This window comes from Aphis gossypii, chromosome 1 (assembly GCF_020184175.1).
Source record: "Aphis gossypii isolate Hap1 chromosome 1, ASM2018417v2, whole genome shotgun sequence".
NCBI lineage: Eukaryota > Metazoa > Arthropoda > Insecta > Hemiptera > Aphididae > Aphis > Aphis gossypii.
In genome coordinates, this window is record NC_065530.1 from 4,429,630 (window position 1) to 4,448,636 (window position 19,007).

Genomic DNA, 19,007 nt, shown 5'->3' on the forward strand with positions numbered 1-19,007 from the left:
CCAAATGCTGCCAAACGAACGGACAGCGATGCAGCGGGATCCGAAAGGGACGATATACACTCCGCAGAGATAATTTTTACGGCGGAAAAGATAATATTATTATTACACACGGACGAAATCGTTTTACTATAATTATAAACGAATGGTAAAATCACATCACGCGCGTGCAATAGCAGTCGTGTATTACACAGCAGTTAGAACGTTGCCAACGAATCGTTTCATACGCGTGGACGCTCCTTGTCGTGTATAATACCGTGCCAAGAAATGTAAAAAGAATAAATATACTAATTTTCGCTTTCCTTGGTGGACCCATTATGTACAGTGACCCAAAGATTTCCTCGTGTGCGAAATACTTTCACGTCATCACCAATTGTCATCGAGTGCAAGTCATAAATCTCCTATTACTCCTATACGTTAGATATATTTTATTGCAAATATAGAAAAACCTGAATTTTTCCCGAAAACGTGACTAAAAAAAAAAATTTCCGTTACTCTGCTTGGTTTTCGATTTTTTATTGAATAATTATCATTGTAGATCCACTCGTATTATAGATATAGCTATATAATTCATATACCTATAATTATTCGTGTTACTCATTATTCATTAAATATATTACCTATATAATTCTGCAGCATATTGCATATAGATTGGTTAATTGTTATACTGATAAGTTCAAATAGCTGATTTTTTTTTATTAATATTGATCAGATAAATTGCTCACATCTTCTATATTTATTGAAATCTAAATAAAATGATTGTATCTTAGCATTATATAAAGTTTAATTATGAAAATAAGAACAATATGTCACATTTTGAATATAGAAAAGATAATAATTTATAATTATTATACAATTTATCATAATTCACGACTCATAGTTCTACATTACTCTATCTCTAGAAGCTCAATATTATTCACAACTTTATTAATTTAGTTTAATTTATTTAAAAACTTTTTTGACAAGAACATATTATCATAATTTTTTCTTAGTTACAGCTTACAGACAATAATTATAAATAAAGTACTACTTGATGAGGACTTGATTTGGGGGAACTCAATAGAGCCCACTCTTATTTCTTCAATGATGTAATATTGATTTAATAGCTTCGTCATAAATATACTTAGTGTTTGTTATTTGTTTATTAATATACCTAATTATTATGATAAATGATAATATTTCAACCGAAAATATCCTTGGCTGTGTCAAAAACTCTAGCTCTCTTTATGTAATTATGTATTATTTTATCAATTAATTTTAATTTTATACCCAAATATACGCGGGCTGCAGCACGTCTGTTGTATTTGACATTTGTAGGTATAGAGATAGCAGAAATTTTTGTTTTTATTTTAAATAACTACGTAGTGTATACTATTTCGTGACATTAGGTACTTGTAATATCGTTTTAATAATGAAATCGAAAATATTGTGTAGAATTTATAATAATATTATACTTATAGTATAGTCTATATAACATAATTACGACTTTTTTCTTTGTTAGTACAATTTTTATCGTATTAAACATAAAGAGGTAGATATGTTCACTGTTCTCATATAATATTTTGTTTATTATTCATTCAACGTTTTTGCGTCTGATGTTAACCGAAATTTGGCTGTAGAAATGAATACCAAGTGGTGTAAATAATGTGTATGAGGAAAGCCGCACTACACATAAATAATAATAAAAAAAATGATCTATACCCTGCTGCATAATATCATTATTATATACTTAACGATAATAAAATGCGAATTGTTATTTTAACTGCAGCCGCTGCGATCTGTTCGTTTCATTATGCTCGAGTGCCCATAATATAATATATGCTATTATATTATTATATACGATTTGTGTGTGATTATTCATTGAATGAGCACAAACACGAACGTTTGGCGATCATTATTATCGAATAGCACCGAAAACATTATTGTAGTTAACGATGCCAAACATTTGCTTTCTGCCGGCATATGGGTTGTATAATAGGGATTTTAGGTTTTTTTCTTCACGTGCCTGTGCGCGTGTGTGTGAACATATTGAACGTGAAAAAGGACTTGGCCAAACGCCATGAGACATAATTATTAATTAAACGCTACTTGACCGAAAAACACATTTAACGGCGAGTGATAAACAAATATATACTGAATACTCCGTATGATATATATTTGTTTTTCGTATTAATATAACAGTGCCGCCGCAACCCACTAGAAACCGTTTACGCGTTTACGCGCTCGAGTCGCTTATAAGTTATGCTCATGACCGTCGTACGAGACAATGATACATATTATAATAATAGTGCTTCTACAACGATAAAATATTTCGTAAGCAACACTTCGGCCGAAAGTTTATTTTCGTATTTATATTATATAACGGACGCGTTAAGTATGTACCTTTACGAATAAAATAGAGCTCGGCGCCGCTTGTTATATTTTATAATATTATAATAATAATATAATAGGTACTATATCTGCAGATATAATTGTACTCGAGCTCACTGACGTCGCGTTTATTGCATTTTTTTTTTAACAAATGGAAACTTATACAGAGACATGTTCAGGGATTTTCTTTTAGTTGATAAAAGTTTAGTAATTTTTTTTTAAATATCCTTAATTGAAAGGGAAAAAGATGAAATACTAAAAAAAAAATACAAAATTGATAAGGAATGATAAATATTTTAAATAAAAAATATTATATTTGTTCTAAAAATTATTTATTTATTCAATTTAAAAAAAATAAAACTAAGAACCGTATAATAATTATATACATTTATAATCCACTTAGTGTTTTTATCTTTTACATTGAAGAATAATTTGTAAGCAGTATATTGTATATAGTAGAACTATTTGTTATGTAGTAGATTGCCTGGTTGAATCAAAATTTCATAAATCTAACGGTGGTTTAACGATTAAACCTTAATGGACCGATTCCTGGTCACTAATTGATGTCTAAAAGGGTCTGATAAATATTTTAGGATCTGTGTTGAAATCTGTATAACGGAAGTCTATGAAACCCAGCAAAACATAAGTGTTTTGGTTGTACATATATTATATTATAATGAGCGTCTTAAGAACAGCGTGACGCACAGCTGACGATCGTTTGCAGACCATTATTATTATATAATACGTATAATTTACATCGATATATATATATTTTTTTTAACCACGCGTGTGTTGGTAAATCAAGAATGTCTAACTTTATCTGAAATAAGCATAATAGAGTATATGGCGTTGATATTTCTTTGATTTAATCCCTTTGCACCGTGTGTAACTTTGTCACAAGCCCAAAACTAATAAAATGTATTTGCTCATAATATATACATAAAAGCCAGTCTGACATAGACAAACCGTTCATATGTATAAGTTGAATGGCTTAACTACAAATAGAAATCTAAAATTTAAAAAAAAAAAAACATTTTTCTTTTTAATTTATCATATTATATTATTATAATGTATATATACTTAGACTAAATAATATAGTTTAAAAAATACGTTTTGTTACGTATATAAATATCAAAAAATGTTATATCGTTTATTTCTAAATAAACGTTTCATAAGCAAAATATGAACTTGTGTATAATTATATAAACAGTTATCTTATTCGTTAATCCGTTAAATAAATTAATTTTTTTGGTTATTTATGTCATTATATAAATACCATTTTACAAAATATAATATTTATATTGCATACACAATAGAATAGCCCATATAAATATATACATAGTGCCACAAGTGCCATGGGTGTTGCCATGTTGGTCCTTTGGGGGTGCCACACATCTCCAATTAGGGCCATTAAGTCATTTATACCAAGCCGATCAGCTAAACTTTAAATTGTTAACTATATTATTAGGATTTATTTTATTGAAATATTATAACTGTAATCATTCGGACCATACAAAAGTGCGGACTGTGGTATTCAAAATGTTTAAATATACTTTTGATACGTATCGCGAACTGATTTTTAAAAATTATAATAATCTGAATAGACTGCATAAAATATGTTTTCATTTGCATTCCTTCTGATAAATACCTGTGTTTCGCGGAAGTAATGCGAAAGCTGTTCTTGCGGCGCCGTCGCCGACCGTGCAAACAGAAAAAAAATACCTGTAAATAATTACCCGTGGCTATGTGCATGTGTACCTTTTGCTAAAAAAGTATGAAAAGGAATATAACATTGGTTGGAAGTTGCGCGCACTACTTTTTAGTTTTTTTTTTTTTAATGGTACAATATAGTAACTGTATTGGTATTTTTTATTTTAGTAGTATAATAATACATATTATACATTTTTGAGTAACACAATGCAAAAATGTAAAACTAGTTATCTCTTACAAATCTTTATAGCTTCAAAATAATAAAAATCTTAAGTTAAAACCAATAAGATTCATTCTTTTTCTAATTTAAAAATGTTTACACATGGTATACTATAAGTCTAATTATTATTTGTAGTGATCACTACATCAAATATCAAAAATACTGAATTCTACCTCTGATAAAAGTAATATAGTTTTATACGTCGTGATTAATAGTTAATTTATACCTGCTATATTATCATATTGATGAAATAGGTTTTAATATCGATTACATGACAGTTATTAACTAGTCTACATACATTATTATTATATTATTATTGTATTTGTCCATGTTAAGTCTGTTAAGATGTTATTTATATGAAAAATAAATTTAAACCAATAACTTAACAGTTTATTGTAAAAAAATATTGAATAATACTGAAAAAACGATAAGAACCCTTCAGCTTTTTCTCAACCAAGATTTAAAGTTAGCCATTTCATCATCAGAATTCAATTTTACTCCGAATAACTCCTGTATTTCATGGAAATCATTTAAGATCTCAGACATAATTCCAGTAATTCATTCATAACAGATACTATTCGGTACTATAAACTTCGAGTAACTTGACCTCGTTAAAAAAATCCACAAAACCCTCAATGTATGATCAAAATTTTCTTCGAGTGATTTAAAAAAAACGGATGAAAAAATATATACAGATACATCCCAAAATCCAATAAGAGGTGTAGGCTCAGTAGTAAAAATGTGGAAAATATTGAGTATAAGCCCAAACTCTATTACTCATGTTTTATATACAGTTAGCAGAATTTATAGTGGTACTAAAAGTTCTCAGTCTAATTAAATAATTGCATCTTCCACGTACAATAATTTCAGACTATCTCAGTGACATAATTAAATAAAAATAATATCACCAACATATATATTATAAATTATTTAAATATTATTATTATACAAATTTTAAGTAAAAGTTCGTCTACACAGCATATTTAAATATAAAGATATTACAATAAATCTATGTTGGGTACCAGGGTAATTGCGATATTGAAGGCAATGAAAAAGCAGATCTATCAGCAATATAGTTAAAAGCGACACCACCTTTAACTTCCCAAGATCAACATATATTCCACAATAAGATCAAATTGCAACTCCAACTGACAAGTTATTTGTAACTCTCACACAAAATTAAATTAAATAAAACAAAACGAAATACATAATGAACATACCTCCAAAAGATTCCAAGAAAACTCAGAAGTAGTTACCCATCATGTTCGTATCGGCTATAGTGCTATACCCATCTCAGTCTCTTACACTACCTATAGATCTCTTATTGATGAAAAAGAACATTCAGTGTGTTTTTCATGCAAAATAACCTTAGTAACCAAAGTACCTTAAAGTAAAACACATTATAAATAAATTCCGCACGTCCTTAAAAACCTTCCAGACCAATTATCTATTTCTCAACCCATACTCATACTTCGATTAAAACAATAATTAATTTTATAATTAGGTACCTCAAAAACTTTAAACGTATTACAATACTGCTATAGTATATAATATATAAAACTATAACATGTATCTAATGTTTTTTAGATACCTGATTCATTATTATTACATCAACACTACAACTGTAACTCCTTAAATCCCACTAGCTATAATGCCAAAGAAAATAACAATAATAAAAATCCAACCTATCTATCTGGGACTACTCTGGATAAAAAACGCCATGATAATCGAAAATTGAAATTAATAAAGACTACATTTTTACATTCATCATTTAAAATGTAAAATTTCAATAAAATAAATATATAAATTAATTAAATTAAAAGATTAAGATGCTGTTTAAATAGATTCAACCATAAAAAATAAGTTGTTAAATGTATCATACTTATTTTATTATAATATATTGACTCATAGGTAGGTAATACATTTAAAAAAATTCAAGAGTAATATATGTATCATACATTGATATTTATACATTATATATTTATATCTAATGATATATAATATAATATTTAAGCATAGATTAATGACATCAAGTGAAAGTATCACTACCTCTGTATGATATTATTCTATATATTGCCTATAATATTATATTATTGATGTATACATGTAACATGTGCATTAAATTTATGACATTTTTTTTGGTATACATCAAAACGAATTTATTATATGTTATGATTTCAGCGGACGTGATACCCACGACAGCAGTGAAGTTAAACAACAATAACAACAATAACAATAACAACAACGGCGTTGGTAGTCATCTACAACAGCATCACCATAATCATTTTAATCATCAGCTCCAGCATCATAATCTTCAGTCGCTGCCGTCTACCACGCAGAATAATAACATGACAGCGGCAGTAGTGGCTACAACAACAACGGCGGCAGCGTCAGCGGCTTTAGCCACGGTCACGGCGACGGCCGCTCCACTGCCGGTACGGAAGAAGTCTCGAAAGGATGTACCACCTTCGTCGTCGCCGGGTTTACTGGTGAGCTCGTCTTCCGGTTCACCGGCCGGGCAGCTGGCTGGAGAGAGTGACGGTGGACACTCGTCCGATGGTTGTGGTGACCGGAAACGGAAGAAGGCGCGGACCACGTTCACCGGCCGACAGATATTTGAGCTGGAGAGGCAGTTTGAGTTAAAAAAGTACCTCTCATCGTCCGAACGATCCGAAATGGCGAAAATGTTGGGCGTCACCGAGACACAGGTAAACAATAACAAAATACATCACATGTGTAATATAAATTGTTAAATATAAGCGCAAACCAACAAAAAATATTAGGTGGCGCTTAAGCTTCAAATAAATATTAAAGCATGAGTTGCTATTGGGTCTAAATCGAATATGGGAATATATAATTTTGGATGTGGCCCACAGGATTATAATAAATTTCATTCGTAAAATCTTTCGAGTTTACCACCGGGTTTTAGAAAAAATGAACCAGTGAGGGGATTTGCCACTCGCGTTCTTTATTAACCACACCATCTCCGATAGAATTAAATTAATCTCCATTAATAAAATCAAATAATTTATAGATTTAAATAAATTACAACATCTTATGCAAAAAAATTATTTTTATTTATTTATAATCAATAATTATACTAGATACAATGTAGGTACACTTATTTTCAGAATATGTATTTAAAATATTTTCATTATTATTAGGACTATATCTCTTTCGATGTGGATAGTTAAGTTCGATAGTTCGCCTTTACCCTTAGTGTTACGCGTCCAAGATTTTAAATTAATATTTAAGATAATCAAGAGATTTGGAGTGCTAGTAAAATTGAAATTTTGAACACCCTTAGAAATGCCTCTCTAATTTTCACAAATATACCGTTGGTTATTATAATATGTATTTATATTTTTAATAATGTGGTTGGATATATTTAATATTGCAATATTTTAATTAGCTGTTATACCTAGCAACATCAATCGGTAATAGTGTGTTTATAAAGTATTAAGCCATGGTAGTAATCAGGTATAAAATTCATAAAAACCTAAAATTGTATTAAATACCACACAAATACATAATAATCCTAAAAGTATCACATCTACCGGGATCTACCCACTTGGCCACTTAAAGTACATAACTTATTAATCATTAGTTACTCATGATATGACTACATTTTTTAAATTTTAAATTACTTTTTCCAAAAATTAGATATTCTTGATTTAAGTCATTTGTACCAAGCAATTATCATTATTATTATAATAATTATCATTATCATGGAGAGCGGTTGGTATAATGGTTGGCGACCGTAAAATAACTACAACTTCTATTTAATAGTGGTGCGCGTGGTTACGGGTCACGACACTCGTCCATAAATCTTCATTACCGCCGCCGCCACTGCTCTCATTATTATTGTTATTACTTATTATCGCCGTCTCTGTTATATCTTATATAGGTATTAAATCGGCGACGGTCGTGTGTTGTTTGTTTGTAGACGTAATCGAAAATCGTTTTGTTTTCAAATAATAAACGATAAATAAATAATCGTGGTAGTGAGCTAATATAATTTATATTATAAATATTATTATTATACTGCAGAGAAGGTAGTGTGAGTCCGTAATTCGGTAGCCGCACGACAGACCGACCAATGAACTATCCACGCCTTCGCGCGTAAAACAATATTTTTTTCACACGATTTCGATTTCCCAATCATTCTTTATTATTATCAGCGACGTTTATTGTTATAAGTTTACATTTATTTGCGCTGTTGGCATAATATATACATACATTTTATCACTTAATCATATAATAGAATTCTTAATGTGTGCACAGCAGTATTGTATATAGTAGTTCAAACTATATATAGTATATAAACCGTTTGAAATAAATTGAACGTTAAAAAATGACTAATTGCTTGGTTCTGTGCCAATAACATTTCTTCATCGCGTTATTATTATGTAATAGCACGCACGAGGTTTTTGATTGAGCGCAAACCGTTTTAACTTAAATATTATATGCGCGTATTATTAAATCGAAATAAGTATACATTGTATTATTTATTTTATCCGATAAAGCGGTGTTGCTGGGAAAACTGAAAAAGTGTTAAATTTAATGCAATAATTTGTGAGACAATATCAAAATATTTAAAAACACATCAATTATTTAGATATTTAAAACCTCATAATGTTAGGTCTTGAAGAAATATAAGTAGGTAACTATATTATGTAAAAGTGGCTTACATCTAGTTAATAGTTATTATACCTATAAGTATTTAAGTACATAATATACTATAGGTTGCAATTATATGTCATACTTAAACAAATTTTAAAAACTTTAATTAGTTTATCTCTGATGAAAAAAAATTGAATTTTCCGTACATGGACTCGATATTATTATGAATATTATTACTATTATTCCTAGTTTGACTGAGGCAAATGTATGTATGATGTATGTACGTATAACAGGCTTTGGACGATTACGTAATTAAAGTGGATAACACATCACGCTTATAAAATGATCTCAATGATTATCGAGTACCTGTGGTGTACCTGCTAATTAAGTTTTATAACAAGATAATGCGCGTATAAAGTATAAACGTTACGCAATTGTAGAGGGAACTAAAATAAAACATACTATTTTAGGACTTTATCGACCAGCAGCTTTTCGAATAAATTCTTACAACAATGTCGATTGTTGTTTATACAGCGTACAATAACGAAAATAACAAATATATAGGTACGCGTGAATAGCTCCGGGAACGATTTTTTTGCGTTCTCTTCCACGAATCGCAAAAAGACAAATAAAAATATAATATTGTCAAGGAAATTTTCGCAGTGGTTTCTTTGAAAAGTAGATAAATTAACGATCGAGATACAACGACCTGAGTTTCTATCATATCACAATTAAATAATTAATAAATAAATCGTTTTTACTATTATTTCACACGTTGCACACCAGTAGACTGTTTAATAATAAGACACACGAGTCACGTATTTTTAACGCGTTTTTTTTAATACTACGACGGAGCTCTTACTGTAGTGCTACGAACGTATTCGTCTCGTCCGCTAGCTACTGCTTTAGTGACTATAATAATATGATAGTGTTTAATATATATATATATATATATTCAATATTTCTTTTCTATTTCTAGTCGTCGTGGTCGTGTGCGTGTCACAAGAATACGAGATCCCGCGGAGTTGATCCTAATTAATAAATCGGTTTCGTATATCACGCGTATACTATGCAATTTATTTTTATTATAATTTATAATATGTATATGTTATACTGTATATTATAATAGGTACACCTATATTGTACATACGACGCGTTTATTTCGTGCATGTTCGCCACCACGCCTTTTAATATCTTCTCATCCCGTAAAAACATCACGAGCCTACCTGTGCGTATAGTTCCGGCCGTAACGCGTTTGGGTTTATTGACCTAAAATAGAACTCATTTACATTGATTAAAATATATTATATTCAATACATTCAATCTGATCGTTGTCAACCACAATTTATAATATAATGTACGTTTCGGATTTATTACACTATAGATTCATAATATGTCTACCCATATAATTCTGGTTCAAAAATATACCTATTTAGTGTCGTTGATATTTGTGTAGAATATCTGAATATTACGTAATATTTATTAGTTTTATTTCAGATTTTTTTTTAAATAAAAGTATATTTACAATATGTAATATTATTATATTTTCAAAAATATAAAATATGTAAATAAAATGTAATGCCGACCGACCGATCAGCGTAGCTTTATATTACAGTAAGTCTATATTATAATATATAGATACCTAAATGTGTTTTGTGTTTCCTTGTCTCCATTTGTCGCTGTCTGTCCAAGTCGTCCGTTCGTCTCTTTCAGATTTCGTGCAGCTATGTACATAATAATATTATACGCGTATTAAACGGGTGCACTGATATACACGCGCTCGATTTCCGTTCGGGCCAAACCAAACACACGACGAATTTATCTTTAGACAGCCGTCTAATTTCTGTAGGGGCTAGCACATACCTATATATGCACACGTGTATAATTATGTGTTGTTATTGTAATATTAGATACCGAGACGGTGGTTTTATTCGTCTGATGCTGCGGGAGTGCAGATTGCGTTGACGGATTTCTTAAACGCGGCGATTACGTTGTTTAAAATTAAATACGAAAAGCGTCAGTACCGCAGCAGACATATAATATACAACTTGCACATTGTACACATCTACAGACCTATTCTGCAACGACCATCGTTTTTGCCCATCCAAGTTTTATACATTTATTCTGCATGTTCAAATTCTGATTTTTGGAAATTTACAATTATACTAAACATAAATATAGACTATAGAGATTGTATGTACAAAAATTAATGCTTGAATTTATGAATTTGTTTGTGTTATTTGAGGAGCACGTCTTGTATATTACACATCATATAATATACTCATATATCTCGTTGACATATACTATGTATGGTTGAACTTTAGTGAATTGTTCCCGTGCGTGTGCGGTTTACGATGTCTATACTATATAATATTATTCGTGTACTATACATCTCTATTTGAAACAATTAATATTATACTCATCGAACGTCTAGACTACAACGCGATTTTTGTCTGGGATCGACTCGTGTCAGGGTGACCCAAATAATTGTAATAATAATAATAATGTGCGCAGTATATTATATATGCGACTAAAAGTTAAATATGAATTTATATAATAAACGTTTCGAGAAATTGTGTTGTTGAATACTCCGCTCGGCTTGACGCAATTAAATGATGTGTTTAATGTGTATATATTATGAGCGAGCGAGTAGACACGCGAAAATAATTATTATGACATTACGCATGTGAATTTTTATACATCACATAATATTATAATAATGCTATACGCGTATTTCGCTCTGACGGATTTTTTAAACTGTATTCCTTATTATTATTTAATATTATGTCAATGACATTTTTTTTTAATACTGTGCAGTTACTTAGTTGCATATTATTTATATACTTGTTTACGTTTTAGTTTTTTAATTCATTTAAATTCGGGTTTTACGAAGCTTCGGGCTAACTAGTTAATTTCAATACTTATTATATTTATTTCACAATAAAAACCTTATTATAATGACTTAAGCTAAAATCTTTTGAAAAAACGTTGTACAATAGTAATAATACAATGTAAAAAAGTTTTTTACTTCCCCCCCCCCCCCCCCAAAAAAAAAGGATTCAAATGCCGATTGGAATGTTTTACAATTATCCGGAGAAAAATTTTGTAACCTAACCATAGCGTTAGAATCAAACGCATCCTAAATAACCCATTGCACTAGTAGTCTCGAAAGCCATATAAAATAAATAATAATAACAGGCAACAAACAAAAACAGCTTCACACGCGAGTTGTACTAGTATAACTATATCTTCTCGTTTCCGTGATTTATGGCCTCCGAATTAAAAAAAAAAAACCATACGTATACATTTGCAAACATGTGCAAGCTAATTAGTCATTGTGCTATATTATTTAGTGTCTACACTACTGCAGCACATAAAAATTTATATTTTAAGACATTAATTTCACACCAATTTATCGCCAGTTTTTTTATTTTTGTTAATTACTCAAAAAAGTTTGTTATAATTATATAATGTGCAGCAGTAGCGCCGCAGCTGTCTTTGATCGGGTTCCACTTGTTGAATGCGTGCACGACAGTAAATAAAATAAAGTACATATTTCAAGATTGATTCCGCGTAATTACACATCGAGCACACGCGTGCTAGCATACGCGTGACAACTGCCCGACATTTTAAAATTTCGGTAAAAATGAATAATTTTTCGTTCACCGCTCGATTTACAAACAACTTACTGCAATTATTAAGAATACATCAAAACGTATATTTTAATATTATGTCTCTCGTCACGCCGCGGAAAGTCTATTACGATTTTTCGCCAATTCGTCGTCGTCGCTGTCGTGTGCGATACAGTAATATAAATATAGTACAGCAAATAACGACTAATTATTATACACTCGACCGTGAGTAAATTTTAATCTTCAACACCGCGTTGTATTAACGATTTTTTAACTGCTCAACGTCGCTTTCAATTAGTCTGCTGCTGTTACGCGTACAATATAATGACGGAGGGCGTTTCGTGGCTATCGCTTTGTGTATTTTTTTTTTCAGTCGCTGTGCGATAAACTGCAAAAGATACAAGTATAATATTAACTATCAACAAACTATTAATTTAATTAAACATTAGATTAAATTACGGTTTCAAACCTTATATTATCATATAATTATAAATGATTTATGATCGTATAAGTTCATTCACGAAAAATAGCCTTTATAGCATCTCGTATATAATATATATATATTATATACTAATAATAATATATATATATTAATATATTATACTAACTATTATTAATCGATGCCCGGACGATTTGTATTTAAAATTATATCAATAGCATATTATTAGGTCCAACATTTTTGGAGTTAATAACACTGAAATAAATGCACTAATAAAAAACTTCCTATTATTTTATGTCTACTTATTAAATCATCTGGAACTAATGATTAATAAACTATTTAACTATCGTCGCCCGGGGACAAAAGATCTTCACAGACGGACGGACGAGACCAGATTACATGTGTACGTAATATAGAAACCATAATAATATACAGTGTCTCTTTTTACCAACCGTTCCTTTTATACATAGGTACGTTTCATTATAACATTTGTCAAGTCTGATCTCGTACACCGAATACCTCAACTGTATAATATATTTATGCGCGTAATTAGATTCAACGCGTGTATACGCGCGTAATATTATATGATATATAGTATGTACGTATCTACTTATTATTGCGTTCGTTTGTATTACTGTCGTTTGCTTTTTGGTTATTCGATAACACACACACAGTAATGTAATAATAATAATAATAATGTTACACTCGCTGCACACATCAAGACGGACGTTTTCCGAAACATGTGTTCTTTATTTATTTAATTTTCGTTATTTCGTCGATGTAATCAACTTCTGTCTCTCGGGCGATTACAATTTATTGTTATTTTTGGCACGTTTACCGCGCGCGCGAAACGACGAGTAAACAATTTTCGAGTTCATAAACACCGCCGTCACACACACTAACACCACGTATATTATATACCTGTTGCCAAACGTTTCTGTTCGGCTGTCCGTCGTTCTAAACTCGTCCGTATGCACCTTGTGCGTATAATAAAACGTAAAATGTCTTTAGCGCCAGAGATATACATACTAAAAACGATGGAGGGGAGAGATTGAAAGTGTCCTTGGATTTTAAGGGTTCTAAATTTAAATTACTCACGATTTTTTACTGATATTATGAATTTTTAGTGTGATTTGTTTGAACGAGAATACATAATATAATTTTCCCAGCATATTTAAAATATGTAGGTTCACGTCTATTGGCGTGATTGTTTATTTTAGAGTACCTACCTATGCACACAGTTTCGTACATTTTCGGTAATTAAATAAAAACACATTCATTTTTAATACCCAAATCGATCGATAACACTATATCAATAATTACAATAACATGATAATTTCTCCGTCCACTTTTATGAAATTAAAAAAAACTAATCTGCAGATTTTTATGATCTCGGACCTCCTATGGAAATTATATAAAAAATATTTCCACTTATACCTAGACATTATCTATATAGGGTGAAAACTACAATCGTCTATTATTTTTCATAATGGATCGAGTGGCGGTGATTTAAATAAAAAGCCGGGATTGCGATATGTTATGCAAAAAGAAAAATCTAAAAAACTAAACTGTAACATTTTTTTGTATTATTATGCTTGTAAAATGACGTGTTTTTAACGAGCGCCACAGCTCAGTCGTTTATGTCAGGAGCTGACTAAGATGATGAGCGATGGCCTTTAAATTAAAAATAACGCCGTAAGATACCTTAATAGTTAAAACAAATATAATTATTATATTAATCTTCTGGTGGAATTTCATGAAAAGTGGATAAACATATTTTGTTTTAACATTAGCGTTGCTGATTGTAAAACCGCTGAGAATTTATTATTATTATTATGATTATAAATTGTTAATATTTTTTTCTGTATTGAAGCACGTAAGTGACGACAACTGCTGTGTGCATTTCTTTTGATAATGCCGTTTATATTTTAAAAATGATTTTAATCTCAAATTATACGAATATAAAAATAAAAACAATAATACTATAATACCTAATCTATAATATTTTTTAGAATTTTCATTTTTCTATCATATAACTTTAGAGCCGACGCTAGGTTTTTCGCTGCCCTGTGCCAAACTGCCAATTACCTATAATATGCCGCCCTTATATAATTTATATATTTTTATTTATAAACAATGCCACCCCTAAAATTCCAAAAAAATTTGCCACCCAGTGTGGTTGCACAGGTCGCACATGCCAAGCACCGGCACTGTATAACTTTGTATTGGCGAATATCAAAGGTAAATTTTTATACAACGTTGGAGACCTCGTGGGGATTTAGATGAATCTGGATGGTCGATAGGGTATACTATATATTATATTGTACACATTATACTCGTATATATACATATTTCAACTGAACCAATATGTAATTGCTTTTAATTACGCTGGCAGTCGCGACAATGGGAAACTTTTAATTGGCACGTTTCCAAACGAAAGTGACGATGGCGAATCGCGCGTGTATAAATTGATTTATGCACGCACTCGTTATTTTCATGGTACGGACCTGTCGCAACAGTATATTATAGTTATTTCGACATCGAAATCGTCTCCGAAAAACCATACGGTATGTTCGTTTGTGAATCGCATAATATATTATGCATGTATAAATAATTGTACCAAAAGTGATTTCCCGTAGTCTAGAAAGACAAAACGTAGAAAAAAAATAAAATGTAAAATGTGACTTTCGATCGAAAAAACAAAACTACAAAACCGCATACGCGCGCCTCCGTATCGAGTTCATAAATTTTCTAATTGGACAACAACGATGAATTCCGAACAATACCGTACACGTCGGATACGCGTTTTTAATTGGCCAACATCTGTGCTTGGGCTGTTTATTGTCTATTGTGAGAGGCGAGGAGGAGAAGGGTGGCCGATGGACCTCTCACAGCGTCATTCGTTTGAAATAGGCATACGACTTTTTTTTTTATTCCCAGTTCTCAAACCCGACAAACGGGAAAAACTTCGTCATCATCGTGTACCTACACTTCACACACTCGCACGAAAATATCGTCCAATAAGAGATTTCCTACGAACGTCATTAAAAAGGTAATAGCTATTAGCGAGTCTGCACACAATGTGTGTATTAAATCTGAGTTCAAAACGATACTTGCATGCATGCGTGAGTGCGTGCGCGTGTGGTTGTGTGTGTGTGTGTGTGTGTGTGTGCCTACGGACACTTGCCAGAGACGACGGATGTGTGGTGTTTAGTGTTTACCAACCAACCCGGACGACTAATTTTACAGCCAGTGTATAATGTGTGCTTATATAATACACCCGGGGTGGGTAGATTGGTCAGGGGTGGTGGTTTTGTCGGACGTGTGGGGTAACGATAAGGGTGGTTCGCGCAGCCCCACATGTCGATCCACCATGGGTCCCTTGCAATGTTGAGACACTGCACAGCGTTATGATATTGTTTACAACACGTTATGATGAGCGTGTTTGGTATTTTTTTTTTTAAATTTAAATTTTCATTTCTTTTTAACGCGACGTATTATACCGCACTTCCGAAGAATACGGGATACCCGCATATAACAATACAACAATATACGTGTTTACAATTATTATTATTATTGTTATTACCACTCGCTTTTTATTCACCTGTCAGGCTATATGAGTATAGAAGGGTGTATAATATAATGTATAGTTATTATTGCTCTACATCTACTGCATGTCTGCATTTAATTATTTACCTATAATTAAGTACAGTTGCATCGACGGTGTCTTAGCTCTTAGATAAACAATATTTATCAATTTTTAGATTACAAATAAAACTGTATAAAAAAAATCAATTTTTTAGTTATAATGTTTGTTTTTGCAAAATTTTAGGCTTGAAGCATCAGAAAATTATAATTACTTAGAAAGGTATTGGATATTTAAAAACATTTAACTAACTCCGCCTTATTTCAGTTTAAAAAGTCGTAATTATTGTGGTGTAGACTATTTTAACGTTTAAAACATTTGTATTTACTGTGTATGATGTATCAACATTGTTAGTTTTATGTATTAAAAAAGGGTGTCTGAAGATAGACGTATATTTTTCCATGTAAAATAATACAGTCTGCAGAGTACTTACTTATATATTATTATTATAACCAGCAGTCGTTGTATACCTTCGGACGATGTATAAATGCGGTCTGAAAGGGATGTGGCGAGGGAATATTGCGAACGGCTTCAATTAATTCAATCCTTACCCTGCCGCGCAAGTTGTAACATATATTATTACTATTATTATTATTATTATTATTATTACTATAATGCCGCGTGTAGTATAACTCCCTTGCCGTCGCCGCTGCCACCGCTGCACTCTCTGCCGAAGGCTTCCTTGCCTTCACTGCCGCCGCCGCCGCCGACGGGTTTAACGACACTGCTTTTAAACTCCATCTCAGGCCAATTAATTAATTAATTATACAACGTTTGCCACCGCCGGCAGTCGCGATTGACTCCCGTAAACCATTATCGTATTATAATATGCTACTGCAGCGGTATATATAATTTATATTATAGGTAGGTTGTAGATACTAGATAGGTAAGTATTTGATATCGATACTCTACAAAGATATATACTTTTATTTTGTCATACGGTTAATTGTTTTTCTTTCACGTTAGTTCTGCAGTGGACGAATTTCGTTTGAGATTTCACCATTGAAAGTTGGACTTTTGTATCAATGTTTTATATAAACAAATAAATAAATGTTATTATTTTTTTTTTTTAATTAAATTTAGTATATATTATTCGAATATTGCAAACATATTAATATTTTTTATTTCATAAAGTATAACTTTTTTATAAGTGTATTCATAACCCCCCCCCAAAAAAAAAGTATAATTAAGCCACATCAGAGGTTGAAGCATCTAAAAATATGTGTTGACATGGACGAGACAAACATGTTAAGCTCCCCTCCTACAAATGTGACCAATTATTCGCTTATGTGCGGCACAATCACAAAATAGATTATTACGTTTTTTTTTCATGACCCACAAAATGATGATATTTCATAGTACTTGTCAATTTAGCTCTCTTCTGGACCGTTATTTATAGACTATAATAGTGACTAAATAGTAAATAGATTTATAGTTATCGTATCTTGATGTTCCACGCATACACTAGTCATTTTAATCCATGGATAGTATGCGAGAAACTAAGTAATTACAATATTATTAACTATTATATAGGTATTCGAACAATCTAGTGGAATTAGTTATTAAGAATTGGTGTTTTTTTCCTCTATCGAAATCCGGTCGATCAATGTCACTTCTCGGAATGCTTTCTATATGCCTTTAGGTCCACTCATTTTGTTTGGCGCAACTTGCAGTATAGGTTAAAAAAAAATACCTACACATGATTCTCGATGATTCATCAATCTTTCGCATTACCTTTGATTTCCGTTCTCAAATGAATTATTTTTATATTTTTTTTAGCAAACGTTTAGATATTAGTTGAGGTAAATAATATTTTCAATGGCAAACAATAATATTACCAAAGTAATATTGGAAATTCGATGGTTAAACATGATGTGTGATGTTTAATTTTGTTTTATTTTTGATTTTAACTTTAGAATTATATTATGTTATATTTCATTAGTGAGATAGTTGAGTTTTTATAATTCAATTAAATTATTTTGAATGTTTAATAACACAAAAAAACATTTCTAATAGGGTATTTATAAATGTGTGGATATTCTAGTACTTGTATGCGTAGTATTGTGAGAATAATATCTATACATTAAATGCAAGTCTTTAAAGAATTAAATAAAAAGTATGTTCATGTAAGTAGCTAAATTATGTAATATAACAACTACCTATAAGTCTTCGATTTGACCACATTTTTATAAAAAATATTTACGCGTCTCACCGTCGTATAATAACAAAAGTACCTAATACTTGTATTGCGTATTATTTGTTTTATTTAATTATCAGTTTTAAAGAAGCGTTCTCAAAAATGTTATTTGATCAGTAAACATTACTAAATACCGTCGTGCGTTAATCACTGAAGTTATTAAGTTGCTATAA

The 19,007-nt window shown here is 30.9% G+C and overlaps 1 protein-coding gene across 1 annotated transcript in view; it reads left to right on the forward strand.

Moving 5' to 3' along the window:
• LOC114124199 (homeobox protein MOX-2-like) overlaps positions 1-19,007 on the forward strand; it is a 93,860-nt gene that overhangs the window by 18,080 nt on the left and 56,773 nt on the right. Inside the window, exon 2 of the mRNA XM_027987386.2 lies at positions 6,479-7,005. Coding sequence (XP_027843187.2) covers positions 6,479-7,005 — 527 coding nt within the window. The remainder of the gene's footprint in view (positions 1-6,478; positions 7,006-19,007) is intronic.